This window comes from Seriola dumerili, unplaced genomic scaffold, assembly GCF_002260705.1.
Source record: "Seriola dumerili isolate Sdu_G_001 unplaced genomic scaffold, Sdu_1.0 BDQW01000449.1, whole genome shotgun sequence".
Taxonomy (NCBI): Eukaryota; Metazoa; Chordata; class Actinopteri; order Carangiformes; family Carangidae; genus Seriola; species Seriola dumerili.
The window spans coordinates 8,341,211-8,360,686 of record NW_019174704.1 but is presented as its reverse complement, the minus strand read 5'-3'; the positions used below and the strand labels follow the sequence as shown (position 1 = coordinate 8,360,686).

The following is a 19,476-nucleotide window of genomic DNA, read 5'->3' as shown; positions in this document are numbered from 1 at the left end:
CAGAGCTTTGGCACCTTACAGAGCAGAGATGAAAAGAATCAGGACACCATGATGTATTAAGACAGTTAAAAAGATATATTGAATCATTGTCTTTCAGAATTACATTCATAGACAAGTAGAAATGAACAGTTTAATAGAATAATGTAACTGAAAAACATACATTTCTTTCAACGATTATGAATTTCCTTAATTTGAGACCATTTGTGAAGTATGTTCAGGGTAGAGGAAAGATGAGGGAAAACAGCAAGTTGAGAAGTAAATCTACAAGATAAACAAGACAAAAATAAAAATAACGGAAATTTTTTAAAAACAGCATATGCGGTAGAAGGCTCTGTGAGCAACGGGAAGTTGAGCAAGTTTTCTGCTCCAGCTCTTTATTATGAGTGACACAACAGTGTAGCACCAACAATATGTTGGGTGCGTTTTCATGTACAGTATAACACCCAGCATTGCAATTCTCAACGGTGCACCCCAACTGGTTACCATTTAATGTTGTTAATAACAGATGGGAAGAACTGAAAATAACAAAAAGACACCTTTTCCAAGTACACATTGCACTCAAAAACAAAATCTAACAATGGACCATGTTCATGATATACACACCTCGCTGGATTTTTTTTTTTTTTTAGCTGTTCAATCAAATCTAGTGGTACGTTCAAGTCTGAAAAGCAGCAACAGTTTGGATGCACTGGAGCATTCTAAGTATTAAAAAAAAAAAGATGACGGATAGTCAGTGGCCAGGAGGACTCAAACTTGTAAAATCTCCAGCAAGTTAAGTTTAGCATGGTGATTTATTATTTGAGGAAAGACGGCTTTCACAGGAAGGCTACAAAGATAAGATATATCATAGGTATGAGTGTATTAGCTTTGAATGCAAAAAGAGGGTGACATTCCCAATATTAGCATCTTCTCTGAAAGTGATACGAAATCAGTTTGGTGCTTGGGCTAGTTATACTTAAAAAACTTTCAATAGTGGTGCCCATATAACACCAAAGTTTCAGTACAGATGCCAAAATGATAGTCTCTGACATGGTGATACATTACTTTGAGTGTTTGAACATCTGTTTATCGTTCAGTAAAAAAACAAACAAAGCCAAAGTTCTCAAATGTTAAATGATGCTGTTGAAACATTAGAAGCTATACAAGAATGTTGTTGAAATTAAATAATCTAAAACTGGCAAAATGTAGAAACTATTCAGTCAAAAAAATCAACAGTACTTTTAGTATCTGACAGTTTTTCATATTCATATGATTTCCATAACAGGCACAATTTGGTGAGGTGACACCAATCCAGGAAACTTTCAGCTACATTATGAACATGGGCCATCTGAATAAAATGAGGTCTGCTTTATATCATTGAGTGCTTACTGAGCCTCTTAAATCACATCGCTGGTGTGTATTTTGCTGATCAAGATGATCAAACGTGTTCAAATTAAAAAAAAAAAAAAAACAAGAAAAAAAAAAAGTTTAAATAACAAACACCTTGTGCATTAACATATTCCCAATTCCCATTAATTGCTGTGTCGCACTTGATGAAGATCAGTCTGAGGTGAAGTCATATACAAGTGACTTGTTTTCATTGCATACAGTTTAAAAAGGACAGCCTCTCTGTGGGCCTCTTGTGTTCCGCTTTAGTAAAGCTTTTCTCCATGAAGACACTTTGATCATCATGTGTTATAAATTCATCTGTTGTTCCTGATGCATGTTGGGTAAGTGTTGTATAAAAACACAGAGTTTGGGTTGGATGCCCACATTTTCTCACCTAACCCTAACAAACAAAAATAAATGACAAAAATAAACAACAAACAAAAGAAACAAAAACTCACTAAAAACAAAAACAAAAAAAAAAAATCGACACACACCTAACAGAAAAACACCCAACAAACTGCCACACTTCTTCCTCCCTCATATACGTCTTATCACCAGTGGTAACAGCTAATTCTGAAGAAGAGCACTTTGAAACATCTTGAAAGAGCTATATGGCTTCTCATAAGACCATAAAAAGGACAATGTTAAAAATTACCGATGGTTTACAGTCTGGAAAAAGCAGCAGCAGCTGTTTATAGGCCATCCAGAGGTGCTACAGGCAGAGTCCTGATTGTGTTGATGAGTTGTGCTGACTATGTGAAGTACTGAAGTCCAGTCTGATACAGTACAGCCAGGGTGGCCAGACTTTGTCTGTAGTGTGGATGGAGGGGGTTTCTATAGAGAAATATGGCCACCAGCTGAGGCACTTAGATCCTGCCAGGACTAAACACTCATTACAGATGGACGTTCTGGCCATAGTGTTCATGCCTCTTGTGTTTTTGTTTGTGCGTGCACGTGTGTGTGTGTGTGTATGTGTGTATGTGTGTGTGTGTGTGTGTGTGTGTGTGTGTGTGTGTCCGTCTGTCTATCTGAGATGCTATCACTCTCTTATGCTGGCAGAATAGGAGAACTGGGGGAAATGTGCTTGCTGGCCAGGATCCTCACAGTCCAGACTATTATCTGTGAGAACAAGACAGCAAAAGTCAGTTGTCACATTCAGACCATGAAACCAGAACTTGATCCTGGACAGTGGTGGATCAGGCTGTGTCAGTGTCGCCTCCCAGACATGAAGGTTCTACCACAGTTAGAGGATACTTACACTTGTCTGGTGGAGTGAGAGTGATGGTCTGCGCTGTGAACTCTTCATCAAAGTACCGAGTGTCTGTCTCTGATGTCACTTGTGGTCTGAAGAGGGGGGTGAGCTAAGACAGAAAAGATTGGTAAAATGGCCATTTAATTGGGACCATACTGGATTTAGTAACTTATAGACAGGGGTCTGTGATGGAAGCTGCATTGTTCATATACAGTGGCAAGAAAATGAATGTGAACTCTTTGGAATGACCTGGTATTCTGCATGGACTTCTCATAAAATATGATCTGATCTTCATCTAGGTCAAAAATGTAGACAAACACAGTATCCCTAAGCTAAAATAACATGTACAATTATAATCTTTTGTGTCTTTATTGAACACAGCCATTAAACATTCACATTGCTGGTGCAAGAAGTAAGTGAACCTTTGGATTTAATAACTGGTTGAACCTCATTTGGCAGCAATAACCTCAAACAAGAGCTTCCAGTAGCTCCTGATCAGACCTGCACAACATTCAGGAGGAATTTCGGACCATTCTTTTTTTAATAAGTCAAAATAGCTCTAACCCACCCCCAGTACCATCCCAGTGGTGTAGCATGGTGGTGGCAACATCAAACTGATGGGACAGGGAGACTCGTCAGGGTTTAGGGAAAGCTGAACAGAGGAAATAACAGAGATTTCTCAGAGCGCTCAGGACCTCAGACTGGGCCAAAGGTTCACCATCCATTATGACAATGACCCTAAGCACACAGCCAAGACATCACAGCAGTGGTTTAGGGACAACTCTGGGAATGTCCTTGAGTGGCCCAGCCAGAACTCTGACTTCAACCCAATTCCACATCTCTGGAGAGACCTGAAAATGGTGTCCATTAACGGTCCTCATCCAACCTGACAGAGGTGGAGAGTGGTAGAAAATCCCCAAGGTTAGGTGTGAAAAGATTGTTGCGTCATACAAGACAAGCTGTAATAGCAGCCAAAGGTGATTCAACTAAGTACTGAGTAAAGTAAGTGGTGTGCCGTCAAGGCAAGCAGGGTAAGCAGTGCTTGCCCACCTAAAGCTAAAAACAGAACGATACTGATGTGGAAGCGATATATCTCTTTACATCTGCAGCAGGGTATTGTCTTTGAAAGCTAGCTTGACTTCCAGCTGTTGTATCTATTGTTTTTGTCATTTTCATGCATGTGACCGTGTCCCATTGACAAAGGTTGAAGCTTGTCAAGCAGAGAACAGCAGCCTATCTTGGATCCTGTGATCTTTGATGGATGACTAGCGAAAGCCAAAGTGTGCTTGTCAAGCTGTCCTTGACTCAGCTTTTGACTCAGCTTCTACCGTTCTGAGATCAGTTATGATATTGGACGCATTACACGCATGTGCATTGCGCAGATGTTTGTGGAAACTAATCTTGCGCATTAAGCGTTAAGAGGCAGCAGTAGCAAGTAATTGTATTAATAATGAAACTGATTAATCATCTCTGTGCAAGATCTGCAGTAAGTTTGAGACAATATTGTTACAGAAGTAGCACAGCTCCTTTCAGGAATAGCTCAGTATGTAGGTTGTGTGTGTAGCGGGTGAGAAAGAAATAGAGAGACTGCTCAGCTGTGCATGCCTATCTGTAAGTCACTGCACACCACTGAGTAAAGTGCCTGAATACTTATGTCAATGTGAGTGTTCAGTTTTTGCTTTTTAATAAATTTGCTAATATTTCTAAAATTCTGTTTTGGCTTTGTCTTTATTTTAGCATAAGACAAGACATGAAGTGATGAGGTTACACAAAAAGTACTGAACCAATTTGCACCAAACTTGATGAAGAGTTGGGGCATGGGCCAAGAAAAAACCAATTAAATTTTAGTGCAGATTTAGTTAGAGGAGCAGATCTGGGGATTTTTTTTTGGCAATCACTTTCCTTCACATTGTGAGGTAGGGTATTGTTTGGTCTTGGCGGAGGTGTGTGCTCTACTGAGTGCCAATCTAGTGTCTCTAGAAAACTTTACACCATTGTTGTTTAGAGACTGCTGGCTCCAACTAAGCCTTTGGAATTCAGGATGCTTTTTTTCAATTCTTAACATAAATTGAGATTCAGCAGCCCATTTCACAACCCTAAGACCATCTTCTCTACATGGGGCTGGTGAAAGTTGGACTTGATAATTATGTAACCTTGATGACAAGAGTCTGAAATCAGAGATATGAAGGCTGACTAAGCAGTTAGACTGGATCAGCAAAACCTGCAAACCTCAGTCTGACGTCTTCCAGCCTCAGAATGTCTTACCTTCTTCTGTACCACATCCTGCCAGTTGATGATGATGAAAAATTTGTGACTCATTACATCTTTGGCATCGTTGGGCCCTCCGCCTAACCTGTCAGTACAGACAAGATCATGTAAGAATTACGTGGGTATTTCCAAAAAGAAACTACATCCAGGATCAGTCCGGTTAAACACCTCTGTTTGGGATCCTTCTTGAGCAGGCCAGCCAGCAGGGACTTGGCCTCGGGTGACAGGTTCCGGGGGAAGCGGATCTCCTCCATGAGGATGAGCTCAAACAAACGTTCATGGTCCTGGTTGTAGAAAGGCAGACGCCCACACATCATCTCATACATGACTACACCCAGACCCCACCAGTCCACTGCCCGGCCATAGTCATTATCTTCTAGGACCTGAGGAAGAACAGACATTTGCCTAATTAATGGCAACAATGGCAGCAGGAAGTGACTTTGAATTTGCAGCCTTGTTCATGCATAATTGGTACACATCACTTAACTCCACACTTTTCTGACCTAAATCTATATTTTTCTTTTCAGTTTTGCATGATGACTTCCTGAGAGCAAAATCGATTTCCCAAAGACCCATTCAGGGAGCTGGACAAGCTGGATCCTCCACCTGGATTCTTTCATTTGAATACAGATAAGCTTAAAAAAACCACAGAGCTGGAAAAAAAAGAGACTCGACTGAACTGAATTTTATTAAAATGTAAAAAAAATTCGAAGAAAATATAATTAAAGAGGAAATACAAGGACAAAACTATTGTGTACTTTAGAGAGTTAAGAGATGTGTGAACTTTTTCCACTTCATCCTGAAAATCTTCTTGGTTGCTTGGTCATACACTAGGGATCATTGTCCTCCTGAATGGTGAAATGTCTTCCAATGAGTTTTCATCATCATTAATCATCCATAAATGCCAGTGTGCCAGTTCAATTGGAGCTGTACATGCCTGAGCTATAATAGAACCACCATATTTGACAGATAATGTGGTCCTGTTCCTTTATTTCTTCACTTTCCTCTTTCCATCATTTTGATAGAGGCTTTTTTGTTTCTTAAGTTCATAGAACTTTGTTCCACAACTCTCTCTTTTTCTGTGTTTTAGTGAACTGCAGCCTGGCCTTTCTGTGTTACCAGAGATTTACCAGGGGTTTCAATCTTGTGGTGAATCCTCTGAGGTTTTGGTCATGAAGTCTTCCCCTGATCATTGACAAGGAACCATATAGACCATGGTACTCTATCAATTATCAATCAACTCCAAGGCATGTGTGAGCTCTGCTACCACTGCTGTTGTCCAGTTACCTTTGAACCCTTGCAATTCGGACACCATGTCTTAAAAGACGTATAGACGAGTGACAAAGGAAAAAGCAACGTAAAGTATCTTATTAAGGTGTTGGGCCACCACCTGCTGCCAGAGCAGCTTCAATGCTCCTTAGTATTGATTCTGCAGGTCTCTGAACTCTACTGGAGGATAATCCCATAGGTGTTCAACTGGGTTGAGATCTGGTGAACGTGAAGGCCACAGCATATGATTTACATCATTTTCATCCTCATCAAACCATTCGGTCAGAGGGAGGTATGTGTAGCTCCAGCTTAATGTGCAGTGTGATTCTTAGCAGTGACTTTGAGGTGATTAATAAATACATGCACTGGTCAAGACCATCTGTTTAAATGCTCCACTTTCTTAATCACACACATACCCAAAAAACAAAATAGAGCAGAACAACAAGTGTCTCTCATCAATCGCAGCTGTCTGTAATGCGTGTGAACATGTGGATAATGTATCATACAGCAGATTGTGGTGGTAAAGATGTGGACACATTAAATGTGTAGGAAAATAGGACTGCTTGTGTAGAGGTCAGCTGTGTTTAACATGTGCCACCCAGTCAGTTTCAGTGCCTTACCTCAGGTGCTAGATATTCAGGCGTTCCACAGAAGGTTTTCATGGTAGCATCTGGAGTAATGCCCTCCTTACAAAGGCCAAAATCCGTGATTTTGATGTGGCCATCTTTGTCCAGCATAAGATTCTCCAGCTGAGATGGAACAAAATACACATCAAATCTGATTCTGATGATCATGGATATGATGATAGATTTAATCAGGAGAACATAATAGATCATTTGAGTTGTTGATCAATACTCAGTCAAGAATTCAAAAATGTTTACCACCCTTCCCCCTGGCTTACTCAGAAACAGAGGTGGGTAGTAATGGAGTATATTCATTCCATTACATGTAGGCAAATAAGTTTTTAGAAAAGATCAGATACACAGGCTTTTTACTCTACATTAAACTCATGTAAACATTGGCATTAGATTGGACTCGCTATCAGCAGTACCCAATATTAAAGGACTCAGATTGGAATCAGGGCCTTAAAAACTCTCGTCCTGGTAAGGCAATCTAAAATCACCAATTATCAAGCAGTCATGTTCTGTGACTTAATGATTTATTGATTTATTTATTGATTTTTATGGATATGATATTTCATATATTTTCAGAACTGATGGATATAATCAATATTCACCTTCAGATCCCTGTAAACGACATCACGTGAATGCAGGTATTCGAGAGCTGACACAATCTCGGCACCGTAGAAGCGTGCCCGGTCTTCTGTGAAGACTCGTTCCCGTGACAGGTGGAAGAAGAGCTGAAAGAGGCAAGAGCAGGTGGAGAGCACTTGCCCATTACAAAAAATCTGTGTGTGCGGGGCAAGTTGTTTGTGTTAACACAAACTGATATTAGTATATCTCCACGTGACTGGGACGTGTGAATGTGATCTCACCTCGCCTCCGTTGGCATATTCCATTACAAAACAGAGTCGATCATTGGTTTGGAAAGCATATTTCAGTGTCTGCAGGAAGAAAATGAAGACATTAGGAAAATATATCTGAGGGGCCAAAAATACAGTGAAATAAAGTGCTTCAAAAGAGGCACATGATCAGGCATGATGAACATCCTTTGAAAGATACCTCCAATCTCACTAACATGATTTGACAGTGTTTTTAAAAGCTTTTGCGAACTGGTGGTTAAATTCCTGCTGTAAAGACAAATACTGAGCTGAATACTGGCTGCTTACATCCAATCAGTCAAGGAGCCTGCATGTAAAACCTAATACTGTCAGTCAAACAATAGTTAGTTTTTTTTTTTTTGGAGACATCATCATATACAAAGCGACACAGGAAAACAGCATGGCGCAAAGCTTTCAAAGTTTTATCTCAAAATTAACTATCTGCTGTTGAAATAGAGAAAGGTGATGGAAAACAAGAGCAGAGTATTTGCCACAGTTGTATGTAATGGGTACTGATGAAAAACATGATCAAGTAATAATGCTGAATATTTTCAAACTTAATGAAAAATTAGATGAATGCAGGAACAACAGGCACATAACAAAATAAAATCAAGTGGAATATTCAGCCACAACTGAGTCAACTTAGTTAGTTCTGTTTTAGGTATCACCCTAAAAACAAAACACTTAAAATACACACAAATAATAATGAATTTAGCTTTATATCATCCAAATTTCAATCATGTGCAACAGGTTTGTATAAAGACTCTGCAACAAACACTGTGGTGCTTTGAGCTTAAGGCTAACGTCAGCATATTAAACATGCTCACAGCGTCAATGATAACATTCTAATGTTAAGCAGGCATAATGATCGCTATCTTAGCATAGCATGTCAAGATGCTACTATTTGCCATTTAGTACTGCACATAAAGTAGAGCTGAGGGTGATGGGAGTACTTTGGGGGGTATATGTCATAAATCAAAGCCTTGGACAAACTAACATTTTGACCCGATGATGGCGCTGGATTAAATGTCAGGATCACTAAAGTTAGTTAGTTCATCCTGAGAAGAACATGAATGTCTGAATCAAATTTCATGGCAATTCATCAAAGAGATGTTGAGACACACTCACGCAGCACTTTATTAGGAATACCATACTAATAGTTGTGTAGGGCCTCCCTTTGCTATCAAACAGCCTCAGTTCTTTGAGATTGTGCTCCATGTTGACATAATTGCCTCAGATCATTTCTGTAGATTTGTCAGCTGCACATTCATGCTGCCAATGTTCTGTTCTGCCACACCCAAAGGTGTTCTATTGGATTCAGGTCTGGAGACTGGGGAGGCCACTGAAGTTCACTGAACTTACTGTCATGTTCATGAAACCAACGACTTTTGCTTTGTGACATGGAGCATTATCCTGCTGGAAGTAACCATTAGGAGATGGTAAACTTGGACATAAAGGGAAGCACTTGGTCAGCAACACTACTCAGATGGACTGGGCCCTTAATGAAAATCAATCATGGTTTGAATGTTACAAACTCTGAAAACATTCCTGGCACCATTACACTACCACAATCAGCCTGGACTGTTGGAACAATGCAGGTTGGGTCCATGGATTGATGCTGTTGATGCCAAACTCTGACCCTTCCATCTGCTGCCTCAGCAGAAATCTAGATCCATCAGACCAGGCTACATTTTTCCAGTCTTCAACTGTGCAGTGTTGGAGAGCCTGTGTCCATTCTCCTCTGACCTCTCTCATCAAGGTGTTTCCTCCACAGAGCTGCTGTTCATTGGATGATTTTGGTTTTTGGCTCCATTCTGAGTTAAAACTCTAGAGACTGTTGTGTGTGAAAATCAGCAGTTGATCAGCAGGATTTTATGCATGCACATGATTGGCTGATTGGATAATTACATGAATAAGCAGGTATTCCAAATGAAATGTTCTGAGAGTTTATTTCAGTCTGGATCAAAAGTGGTGGACCGCCCAATACTGGTGTCCCTAGAATTACTGTACGCTGCTAACGTGGCTAAAACTGACTATATGCAAATGAATACACTATTTGTGCTGATAAGCATTCAGTGTTGAGCCAAATGGTGAAATCATCCATGAGGAGCTCAGCACTGAGAGCTTCTGACTGACCCATGGACAATTTGGCTCATGAAAAAGAACATTTTAAGTGAGTGCAGGCAGCTTTACATGAGAAAAGAGGTGTTCTCACCGTGAGGAAGGGGTGTCGTGTGTTTTGTAACACTCTGCTCTCTGTAACTGTGTGGGCCACCTCATCCTGCAAACAAACACAAGACTGAAGACTGAAAACATGCAATATAATATGTAAAGCTTTACTTAAATCAGCAACAGGCATTAAGACTGTAACATTGGGGTTTGACATAATTTTTGTTTCCAAATGTTCAAGAATTTAGATATGTATACAGTGGTCTCTCATTTTATTCTGCCACTTGTCCCTGAGTCAGCAACAGCCTAGCGAGGCATCATTACCTTTATTACCATTTATCGGCAGCTGACATCTGTGAAGTGGAACTCATGAAATCTCCTCTGGGATGCCCACTTACCTTTACAACAGTTGTCATAATCCCAAAATACAGTGCTCTTCACAGCAGAATGCTGATGGCAATGGTGGTGAAGACAAAAAATCCTATAATCTCCTGCTACTTCACAACGTCACTCAACATTGTCTTTTGCTATTGTTTTGATTGAGAGACCCCTAGCAGCAGAAATTACACACTCAAATTAAGCATGCTTTTGCTCAGGTTTATAAGGGTATTGTCTTCTGCTGCGGCTCAAATTGCCGTGAGCTGGAATGAGCAAGAAACACGAAACTGCCACATGGTGGTGCTGTAATTAAGGCTCAAAAAGGCTCAAAAAAGTGCCCCTCACACCATTTGTCTGATTGACTTCAAATTTGACACTCACAAGTTTAGCAACACCAAATTTGACAGATAGCCTTGGGGGACTGACAGACAAATCTCTGTTAAAAATAAGCAAGATTGATAAAAAAAACAAAACGAAACATGGCCGTCATAACTTAACAGGGCTTTTATTGCTGTGCATAGTATCTCATTTCCAGTTGCTGGTATTTCTGTTAACATGCTATTCAGATCTACTATATTCTTTAGTAGTTCCCTGAAGTTCCTGGCCAGGAAACCAGAGCGGTTCTGTCGATTGCCGATAACAAGAGGTGTAGCCCTAAGCCCCCAGTCGGCATCCATACACCATCCAGTTATATACAAGATTTATACCCAGTCTCTAAATCTAGTGACAATGTGCTAAGTTGGCAACACTTCAGGCTGTAAATATCCACCCAACAGAACCTGTGTTCACCAGAAGCTCCAACTTAGTGACCAGGCATTTGGCTGACCAGTGGTGGAAATATGATCACTCAGTCAGTCAGCCAGCCAGGCAGTGATATTCCAAATTATAGAGCCTGCCCCGCTGTTGCAGTCCTGACAAAATTATTATAATATCGTAGGGATATATCTATGAGAGATATATCTATATCTGTCTCATATGTAGAAGACTTAAGTAATTTAATAAAATGTATTAAGTGTATTTTATCATAATTTGAATGAATTCTTGGAAGCTGAAACAGCAAGAGACCACCAGGAGGTGATAGCTGTATCTAATGAAGACAGATGTAGAAGAGGAGAGGGAGGACAGCAGCCAACATGCTGCTGTGGGAAAACCAGCTAGGGCAGAAGCAACAGGTGAGACTGACAGCAAACAGAGATGGACCTGTATATGTTGCTGTATATTTGTCATGTACTTGGCAACAAGTATTTGCAATGGAGCACCTTATATATGCTATTATTTAATAACAGCGCCACAAACAGAATCGAAATCTGTGGGAAACTGTTTTTTTTCACCGTGTTTTTAAAACTTATTTTGAAGCTGCGCTCACTCTGTAATCCCCATGCTCTGTATAGCTGCAGTGTTTCTGGTTTAACAGCACCGTGCTGGACAGGTGACAGGTCTGTCTACACTGTCTGTGCTCTGTAATATCGTGTGTATCTGGAAAAACTACATAGACACAATGCTTTTTGTTTAGAAATCTGTTTTTTATTTTATGTTTTTTCTTATTGGTAGTGCTTGATATCAACTTTACTATAAACAAGTGTGCTGCCAGGGTTGATGTGTTGTACTGCTTGAACAGTAGGGTTTCTAAAACGTTAAATTAAAAAAATGGTTTGTGAAATTATGATTATGATGAGTGGGTGTCTGTCACAGAAAATATTGGCTTGAGTATCTAATCTATATCTATCTATACTGCTCAAAAATATTAAGGGAACACTTAAATCACACATCAGATATTGATGAACGAATTATTCAAGTTGAAAATCTTTACTGATGTAATAATAATAATATTATATACAGTGGAGGAAATAATTATTTGATCCCGTGCTGATTTTGTAAGTTTACACCCTTACAAAGACATGAACAGTCCATAATTTTTATGGTAGGTTTATTTTAACAGAGAGAGACAGAATATCAACAAAAAAATCCAGAAAAAAACATTAAATAAAGGTTATAAATTAATTTGTATTTGATTGATATGATACAGATGTCTCTGTTACAATAAACCTACCATAAAAATTATGGAGGTAAACTTACAAAATCAGCAGGGGATCAAAAAATGATTTCCTCCACTGTATATATATAGAATTTGTTGAGAACAAAATGACATAACAACAGTCAATGGAAACCAAAATCATCAACCCACTGAGGGACGTATTTACGATCACACAAAAAGGCTTATCCAACTTGAATTTCATCACGGCAACTCATAATGTGACTCAGTAGTGTGTATGGCCCCCACGTGCCTGTATGCACTCCCGACAACGTCTGTGCATGCTCCTGATGAGTCGGCTAATGATGTCTTGGGGCATCTCCTCCCAGACCTGGATCAGGGCATCAGTGAGCTCCTGAACAGTCTGTGGTGGTACTTGGCGACGTTGGACGCACCGCTACATAACATCCCATTGGTGTTCAATTGGATTTAGGTCATGGGAACGTGAGGGCCAATCAATGGCATCAATGCCTTCGTCATCCAGGAACTGCCTACACACGAGGCCGGGCATTGTCCTGCACCAGGAGGAACCCAGGGCCCACTGCACCAGCTTAAGGTCTGACAATCGCTCTGAGGATTTCATCCTGGTACCTAACAGCAGTGAGGGTACCGTTGGCTATGATATGGAGGTCTGTGCAATCCTCCAAGGATATGCCCCCCCAGACCATCACTGACCCACCACCAAACCGGTCATGCTGGATGATGTTACAGGCAGCTTAACATTCACCACAGCGTCTCCAGACTGACTCATCTGTGAAGAGAATGGGGCACCAATGGTGGACCTGCCAATTCTGGTGTTCTCTGGCGAATGCCAATTGAGCTGCATGGTGCTGGGCTGTGAGCACAGGTCCCGCTAGAGGACTTGGACCCTCATGCCACCCTTATGGAGTCTATTTCTGACAGTGTGGTCAGAAACATGCGCACCAGTAGCCTTCTGGAGGTTATTTTGTAGGGCTCTGGCAGTGCTCCTCCTGTTCCTCCTCACACAAAGGAGTGGGTAATGGTCCTGCTGCTGGATTAATGTCCTTCTATGGCCCTGTCCAGCTCTCCTCGTGTAACAGCCGGTCTCCTGATATCTCCTCCATGCTCTTGAGACACAGCAAACCTTCTTGCGACCGCAAGTATGAATGTGCCACCCTGGAGGAACTGGACTACCTGTGCAACCTGATTGGGCTGCAGGTACCGCCTCATGATACCAGTAGTGACAAGGACACTAGCAAAACACAAAACTAAAGAAGAATCAGTCAGGAAGGATTAGGAGAGAGCAATTGTCTTTGGCCACCACATGCAAAACCATTCCCCTTTTGGGGGTTGTCTTGCTTTTGCCTCTCCATTGGACGTGTTGTCACTTTCATTTGCATCAAAGCAGATGAAATTGATTCACAATCACTTGTGCTTCCTAAATGGACAGATTGATATCCCTGAAGTTCAATTGAGTTGGTGTTACACTGTGATGATTAAGTGTTCCCTTAATTTGTTTTGAGCAGTGTATATTGTATTGTACTTAAAGTTCAAGAAAGTCCACTGTTAAAAAAGACAAAGTTTTATGAAAAGTAAAAAAAAAAAAACATTGTGTTAAATAATCGTGATCACAATATTGATCAAAATAATCATTTTTGCCATAATCTAGCAGCCGTATAAATAATTGCACATTACACACGTTTTGTCTTTTGTTGCACAAAACAGTTGAAATTTATTGTGTTACTGCACTGAGTGATAAAAATAGTACTTTTTTTTTTTTTTTATAAACTAACCGATGCTTTAATTCAACACCAAAAACAAATTTGATGAGGTATTTAATAAACATATTTGGAACCCATTTCAGATTCAATAAAATGCCACTGAACCCATCCCTACAACATTTTTAAGTTAAGGAAACAAAGAACACTTTGTTTAGGCTAGGGAGTTTGGTCATGGTAAATAGTATATTAAACATACTGAAAATACTGTTTTGTAGTCTGAGATAATATCCCCATACTGGAAATCAGGCCACTGAAGGTATTGAGGTGCCAAGCAAAATGAGGCGAGTAACTGCTGTAGCTAAAACAAATTGTTTACACACACGCATGCATGCACAAGCACCTCTTACTCACCTTGGCTATTATGACCTCTTTGCGCAGTATTTTCATGGCATAATGTACTCCGGTGGACTTCTCTTTGACCAGAATCACCTTCCCAAATGTCCCCTTGCCAAGCAGCTTCAGGTACTCAAAGTCACTCATTGTCTGTAAAGTACACAGGTCTGGGGTGTGAGAATTCATTAGTAATGTGGATTTTAACTAGTTGTGTAAAATTGTGCAAAACTTAATTAAAAAACACAAGTTTGAGAAAATAAACCTCCAGACAGAGATGATGTGATCTGATCTTCAACTAAGTCATTAATGAAAAACACAGTGGGCTTTATTTTAACGATCTAAAGCGCATGGTCTGAAGTGCGTGGCACAAGTGCATTTAGGGCATGACCAACAAGATAATATCACACAAACAATTATACTGTTTTGTGTTTATATTGAACACACCCATTAAACATTTTCAGTGCTGGTGGAAACAGTCAGTGAACCATTGGATTTAATAAATGGTTGAACCTCCTTTGGCTTCAATAACCTGAAACCAGCTCTTCCAGTAGCTGCTGATTAGAGCTGCTCAATGATAAGGAGGACGTTTGGACCATTCTTCCTTATAGAGCTGCTACGGCTCAGACATATTCTTAGGATGTTTGGTGTCTTCAACTCAGTCCACAGCATCTGTACTGGATTAAGGTCTGGGCTCTGACTAGACTGGATTTTCTTTGTCTTAAGTCATTCTGTAGTATTTTAGGGTTGTGCCGATGAAAAATGATAGTGATGATCAACGATAATTAGAGTTATCGACAATTGCTCATTCCTTTGCAAATGTCAAAGCAATATTTTAATTGTTTTCTCATTAATGTAATAACTTATTATTTCTAGTATAAAATTAATACTAAATTTCATTTGCATGCCAGTTTCACGTATATAACCACATACAAGTGATGCTTGCAACGTGAACACACGCACACTCCGATCAGCTGATTGTTATGCAGCTGCTTGTTGTGTGTAGGAGCTGCTCTAATTTAATGATCAACAGAGACAGAACATGTCATTTAGTTCAGATTCTTATCCTGCTGCTTTTTATGGTTGTAAATAGAGAGAGAGGATTGGGAAAAGCAAAAATGCATCATTCATAGATGAATGCCTTCATATTCATATATTTCATATCAGAAACAGAGTTGGTGAGATAAAATGTGCTAGAGAACTTTTAAGTTGCAGTAATAGACAGGAAATCTATTTTCTTAATTTTGTCAAGTACCGAGAGCTGAACGTATGACTTAGCTTATCATTACTACAGCCTTTAAAAATGTAGTCCTTGGGCACATTTAATACCAGGTTTTTGTGCCCATCCCTACCTCCACACTGCCTCACCCAGAGCGCTGCCCCGCCTCTCACACTCAGGGCCAGAGAGGGAGATGGGGGTATCAATTATAGTATATATGTATAATATCTATAATATATATAATAATCAAACCTCATGAACACACAAATGGCATTAATCAGGTTGAAATAAGCAATTCAGAATGTTTGTTGGAACACTCATCTGAGCAAACCTCACAGAAGGAAGTAAAAGAGGTTTAGGAGAGCAATACAAAATTGGTCTTATATGAGGCTCGACGTCTGGCCAATTCTCTAAAAGTATCTCTATAAGGCATGCAAGACAATACAGACATTATGACGCAGTCAACTGACCCAATGTTCTGCATTGCTGGCTACACAGTACCGAGGTGAAAATCTCCTAATAAAAATACATTTCTTTGTTAATATGTAACTTTTCCTCATTAAAATGTCTAAAAAATTTTAAGAGTTGTGTACTTATATTTTCCAGTAATCCGCACACCGAGAGAAATATGTAATTTTAATATGGTAATGCTCTGTGAAATTTTTGCCTGTCAATGATATCATATCCCCTATGCATGGGTAGGTGTTGTAGTTGCCTGCCAGAAGCTCAAACTTGACTTCTAGTTTTAAGCCACATACACATTGGTGGTTTTCAACTATATGTTTTAACAGGCTAGGCAGCTCAGCTCCCAGCCACTGGAGACATTGTGTCCCGTGTCCACCAGAGTGCGTCTGTAAATCACTGTGCATATCAAATTTGCAGAAAAAAGTTGCAGTGATTGGACACAAATGCAAGGCCGCGCAGAATTCACAAGAATTGGTTGCATTTGCGTTAAGTATTGCAATTGCGGCATCGCAACATCTGGAGGGACTGCTTAATGAACTATTACTACTGCGGAAACTATACAGTTAAAACAACAACTCACTGTGCTTCATATAGTGCTCCTCAAAAATGAATACTGCTTCTTTGTTTGTGTTTTCAAATGCCTTCAAAAGGCAAAAGCTAAACATTGCCAACATTTCATTGTATTCATTCAGACTAGAGCTCTTTATCTTCTATGTCCCCAACAACTGATCCTCTCACCACTTTGGCATGGCTCTTGGACATCGCCACCTCCATCTCCTCGAGGCTGCTTTCACTAGGTGAGCCAAACACATCCATCGGCTCCTCTTCCTCATGTTCTCTCATCTTCAGACTATTTGCCACAGACTGGATTGCCCGCATCCACTCCTCTCTGAGAAGCACAAATCCCAGAATTTGTCAGACATTACATGAATGAGGCCTCAAACAGATGAACCAAGTATTGGAGCGCCTCTTACAGATGAAGGCCATTGAATGCCATTTAGGCATCACTTCAAGTGTTTGCACCATAGTGTGACACAATTCTCTTAGACAAAGATAGTAGCTTGCTTGATATTGTATTTTACCCTGTTCTTACCTCTCCTCATTGCTGTCCACATGAAAGGTACGTTCAATGACAGTAGTCCACTGTAGGCAACGGATGACAAATGTGTTGGGCCGGGGTCTTTCTGTCTTCATTAACTGGCATTCTGTGAAATATACAATTAAGATGGACGTTTAAAGGAAACTGTTGAAGACTGGAAAACTGGAGTCTGACCAGTATAACACTTAAAACATCCAACTGATAGTTATCAAGATAAAGCAATGTTCTGAGTTAGATTTGACCATGTGCAGGACAAACCTGCTACTGAGAAGTTGTTGAGGGGTGGTGAAGTCTGGTCGTTTAGATCTGGCTTCTCCTTGTAGCCGATGAAGGAACCGTCACTCTTCAGGATGAAATACCTGGGCCTCCATGTTTTGATATATTCACCTGGGTCAGAAAGAGAAATGAAATTTGAGTACAAGTTTCAATCAATAGGAACATCACTGGCATTTTAACATGAACATTTTAGCTAAATCTGATTGACATCTCAAGTTTATAATTCTAGGTGGGCCTAAACATTACCATTTATAACACTTGTAACGCCAAGCCTTTGTCAGCATATTACCTTACCTCTTTTGTGGAGCCAACCCTCTCTGACTATATTAACTTCATTCATGGTGAGAGATGTGTTTCAAAGAGGGTCAGGAACGAGAGGTCGGGGAGGGGAACAGTGGATTTCTCTTTTGGGCCTGTCTCAGTCACTGTTTCAAATCCAAACAGTAGTACCTAATAAATGAAACGAGCAGTGCAAATTAAACATGGCCATCTTCAAATACTTAAAAAAATAAAAGAAACATTCTAAAAGAGTGACAGAGGAGTTAAGAAAGTCAACAGTGGGTACAGGGGGTAAATTCAGTTCACTTTGTTTCCAGACCAACAGTCTAAAGTTTTATTAAGTTCAATTTAACATTTAAGAATCTTTTAAAATGAACATGAAAATGAATAAACTCTCTTCATAAACTATTCATCAACATAATTCTGTAATGTTGTTTATCTGCATAAATTTGATGCACATGTGAGAAATAACTCCATTCTGGAGAGGTATGGGTAACAATTCCTTTCAGCATACATAAAACGCATTGAAAAAGCAGATAAGAAATCGACATTTGGCTAGCATCGGATCCTGCCGTCACCTTTTTTCACCTTTACACCAATAAAAATATTTAACAGCAATGGCAAACAGTGTAAGTTATTACTGAAAGTAAATGGATGAGTTTCATGTGTGATCTGATCATCCAACAGAGAAGGCTACTGTAGGGAGAAGTGCTACATTTAGAACTAATAACACTAACGTCAAATTCACACATGCAGGAAATGTATGTCTCTACAGTCAGAATTCTGATATTAAATCACAATTCTGAGAAAAAAGTCAAAATTCTGAGAAAAAAGTCGGAATTCTGTGATTAAAATCAAAATTCAAAAAAGAATAAATATTTTTTTCCGCATGTGGTCCTGATCCTATTCCATACTCAAGTAAATTAGAGATAAAGAAAACGTTGAATTATTGATTATTGAATTTTTGTTCTTAATAATTTAAAATAATCTCTCTGTTGTGGTTGGCTGTCGTTATTTAGCTAACACTAACGCTAGCATTAAACGCTAAGAGCAGCTACCGTTAGCTATATGCTACCAGTGATAAATTAACTTTCAATGAACTATGTACGGGAGATTATCCTGAGAACTGTCAATCTAGTCAGTTATTGACCCACCAACATTTGACAATGAATCTATATTTACAGTGGACGAGAACCACCAAAACATCAAATAACGCTTTCGAAATTTCAAATACATGTCATCTAGGGTAGACCTAATTTTGCTAATTAAAGCTTAATATCACGTTTTAAGTTAGTATTTTACGACTAAAAGACACATTGTGCTCTCCGTGCGGCACCTTTACAGGATTGTACCACTGTATTATAATGTTACTAATGACTGCATGATCTATCATAGGTTAAAAATGCATGTTTATTATTTGTAAACGCTCTTACATTTGCGATCATGTGTACCTGCAGGTTACTGATGTAGCTTTGCTAATAGCGAGGTAGTCACACAGCTATTCTTATCAACTGATTTACAGGGCCTTCGGCTTATCTCGTAAACCGATATCTTTTACACTTGATGATATAACAACAAGCTTTAACACACATTTCACTGACTTTATCCCACGTCTCGGTTCAATGCAGTTTTCACAGGCTGGATTAGAGAAGGCCATCCACCCAGGAAAACACCGTGGACGACGACGACGACTTCTTCTTCTTCTTCTTCTTCTTCTTCTTCTGTTTCTTCTTCTTCTTCTTCTGTTGGTGCTGCTGCTTCTTCTTCTTCTTCTTCTTCTTCTTGTTAGTTCTTCTTCTTCTTCTTTTGTTAGTTCTTCTTCTTCTGTT

At 39.6% G+C, this 19,476-nt stretch overlaps 1 protein-coding gene across 1 annotated transcript; it reads right to left on the bottom strand.

The window, feature by feature from the left end:
• Positions 1–60: 60 nt before the first annotated feature.
• On the bottom strand, positions 61–19,359 carry LOC111234315 (RAC-beta serine/threonine-protein kinase-like). The gene is made up of 14 exons (XM_022762325.1): positions 19,238–19,359; positions 17,663–17,818; positions 17,351–17,479; positions 17,087–17,198; positions 16,732–16,882; positions 14,331–14,462; positions 9,874–9,939; positions 7,653–7,721; positions 7,395–7,517; positions 6,778–6,906; positions 5,057–5,271; positions 4,886–4,973; positions 2,627–2,729; positions 61–2,487 (listed from the first exon to the last, which is right to left on the bottom strand). Exons 2-14 carry the CDS (start codon positions 17,706–17,708, stop codon positions 2,408–2,410), a joined length of 1,443 nt encoding a protein of 480 aa, XP_022618046.1. The 5' UTR covers positions 17,709–17,818; positions 19,238–19,359; the 3' UTR covers positions 61–2,407.
• Positions 19,360–19,476: the final 117 nt, after the last annotated feature.

Excerpts from the sequence above, each read along its gene's own strand:
- LOC111234315 (XM_022762325.1), bottom strand. The coding sequence starts at position 17,708 with ATGAATGAAGTTAATATAGTCAGAGAGGGTTGGCTCCACAAAAGAG. Across the intron at positions 9,940-14,330 it reads AAGAGGTCATAATAGCCAAG|GATGAGGTGGCCCACACAGT; the intron begins GTGAGTAAGAGG and ends GTTTGTTTGCAG. Across the intron at positions 4,974-5,056 it reads AAGAAGGATCCCAAACAGAG|GTTAGGCGGAGGGCCCAACG; the intron begins GTGTTTAACCGG and ends CTGTACTGACAG.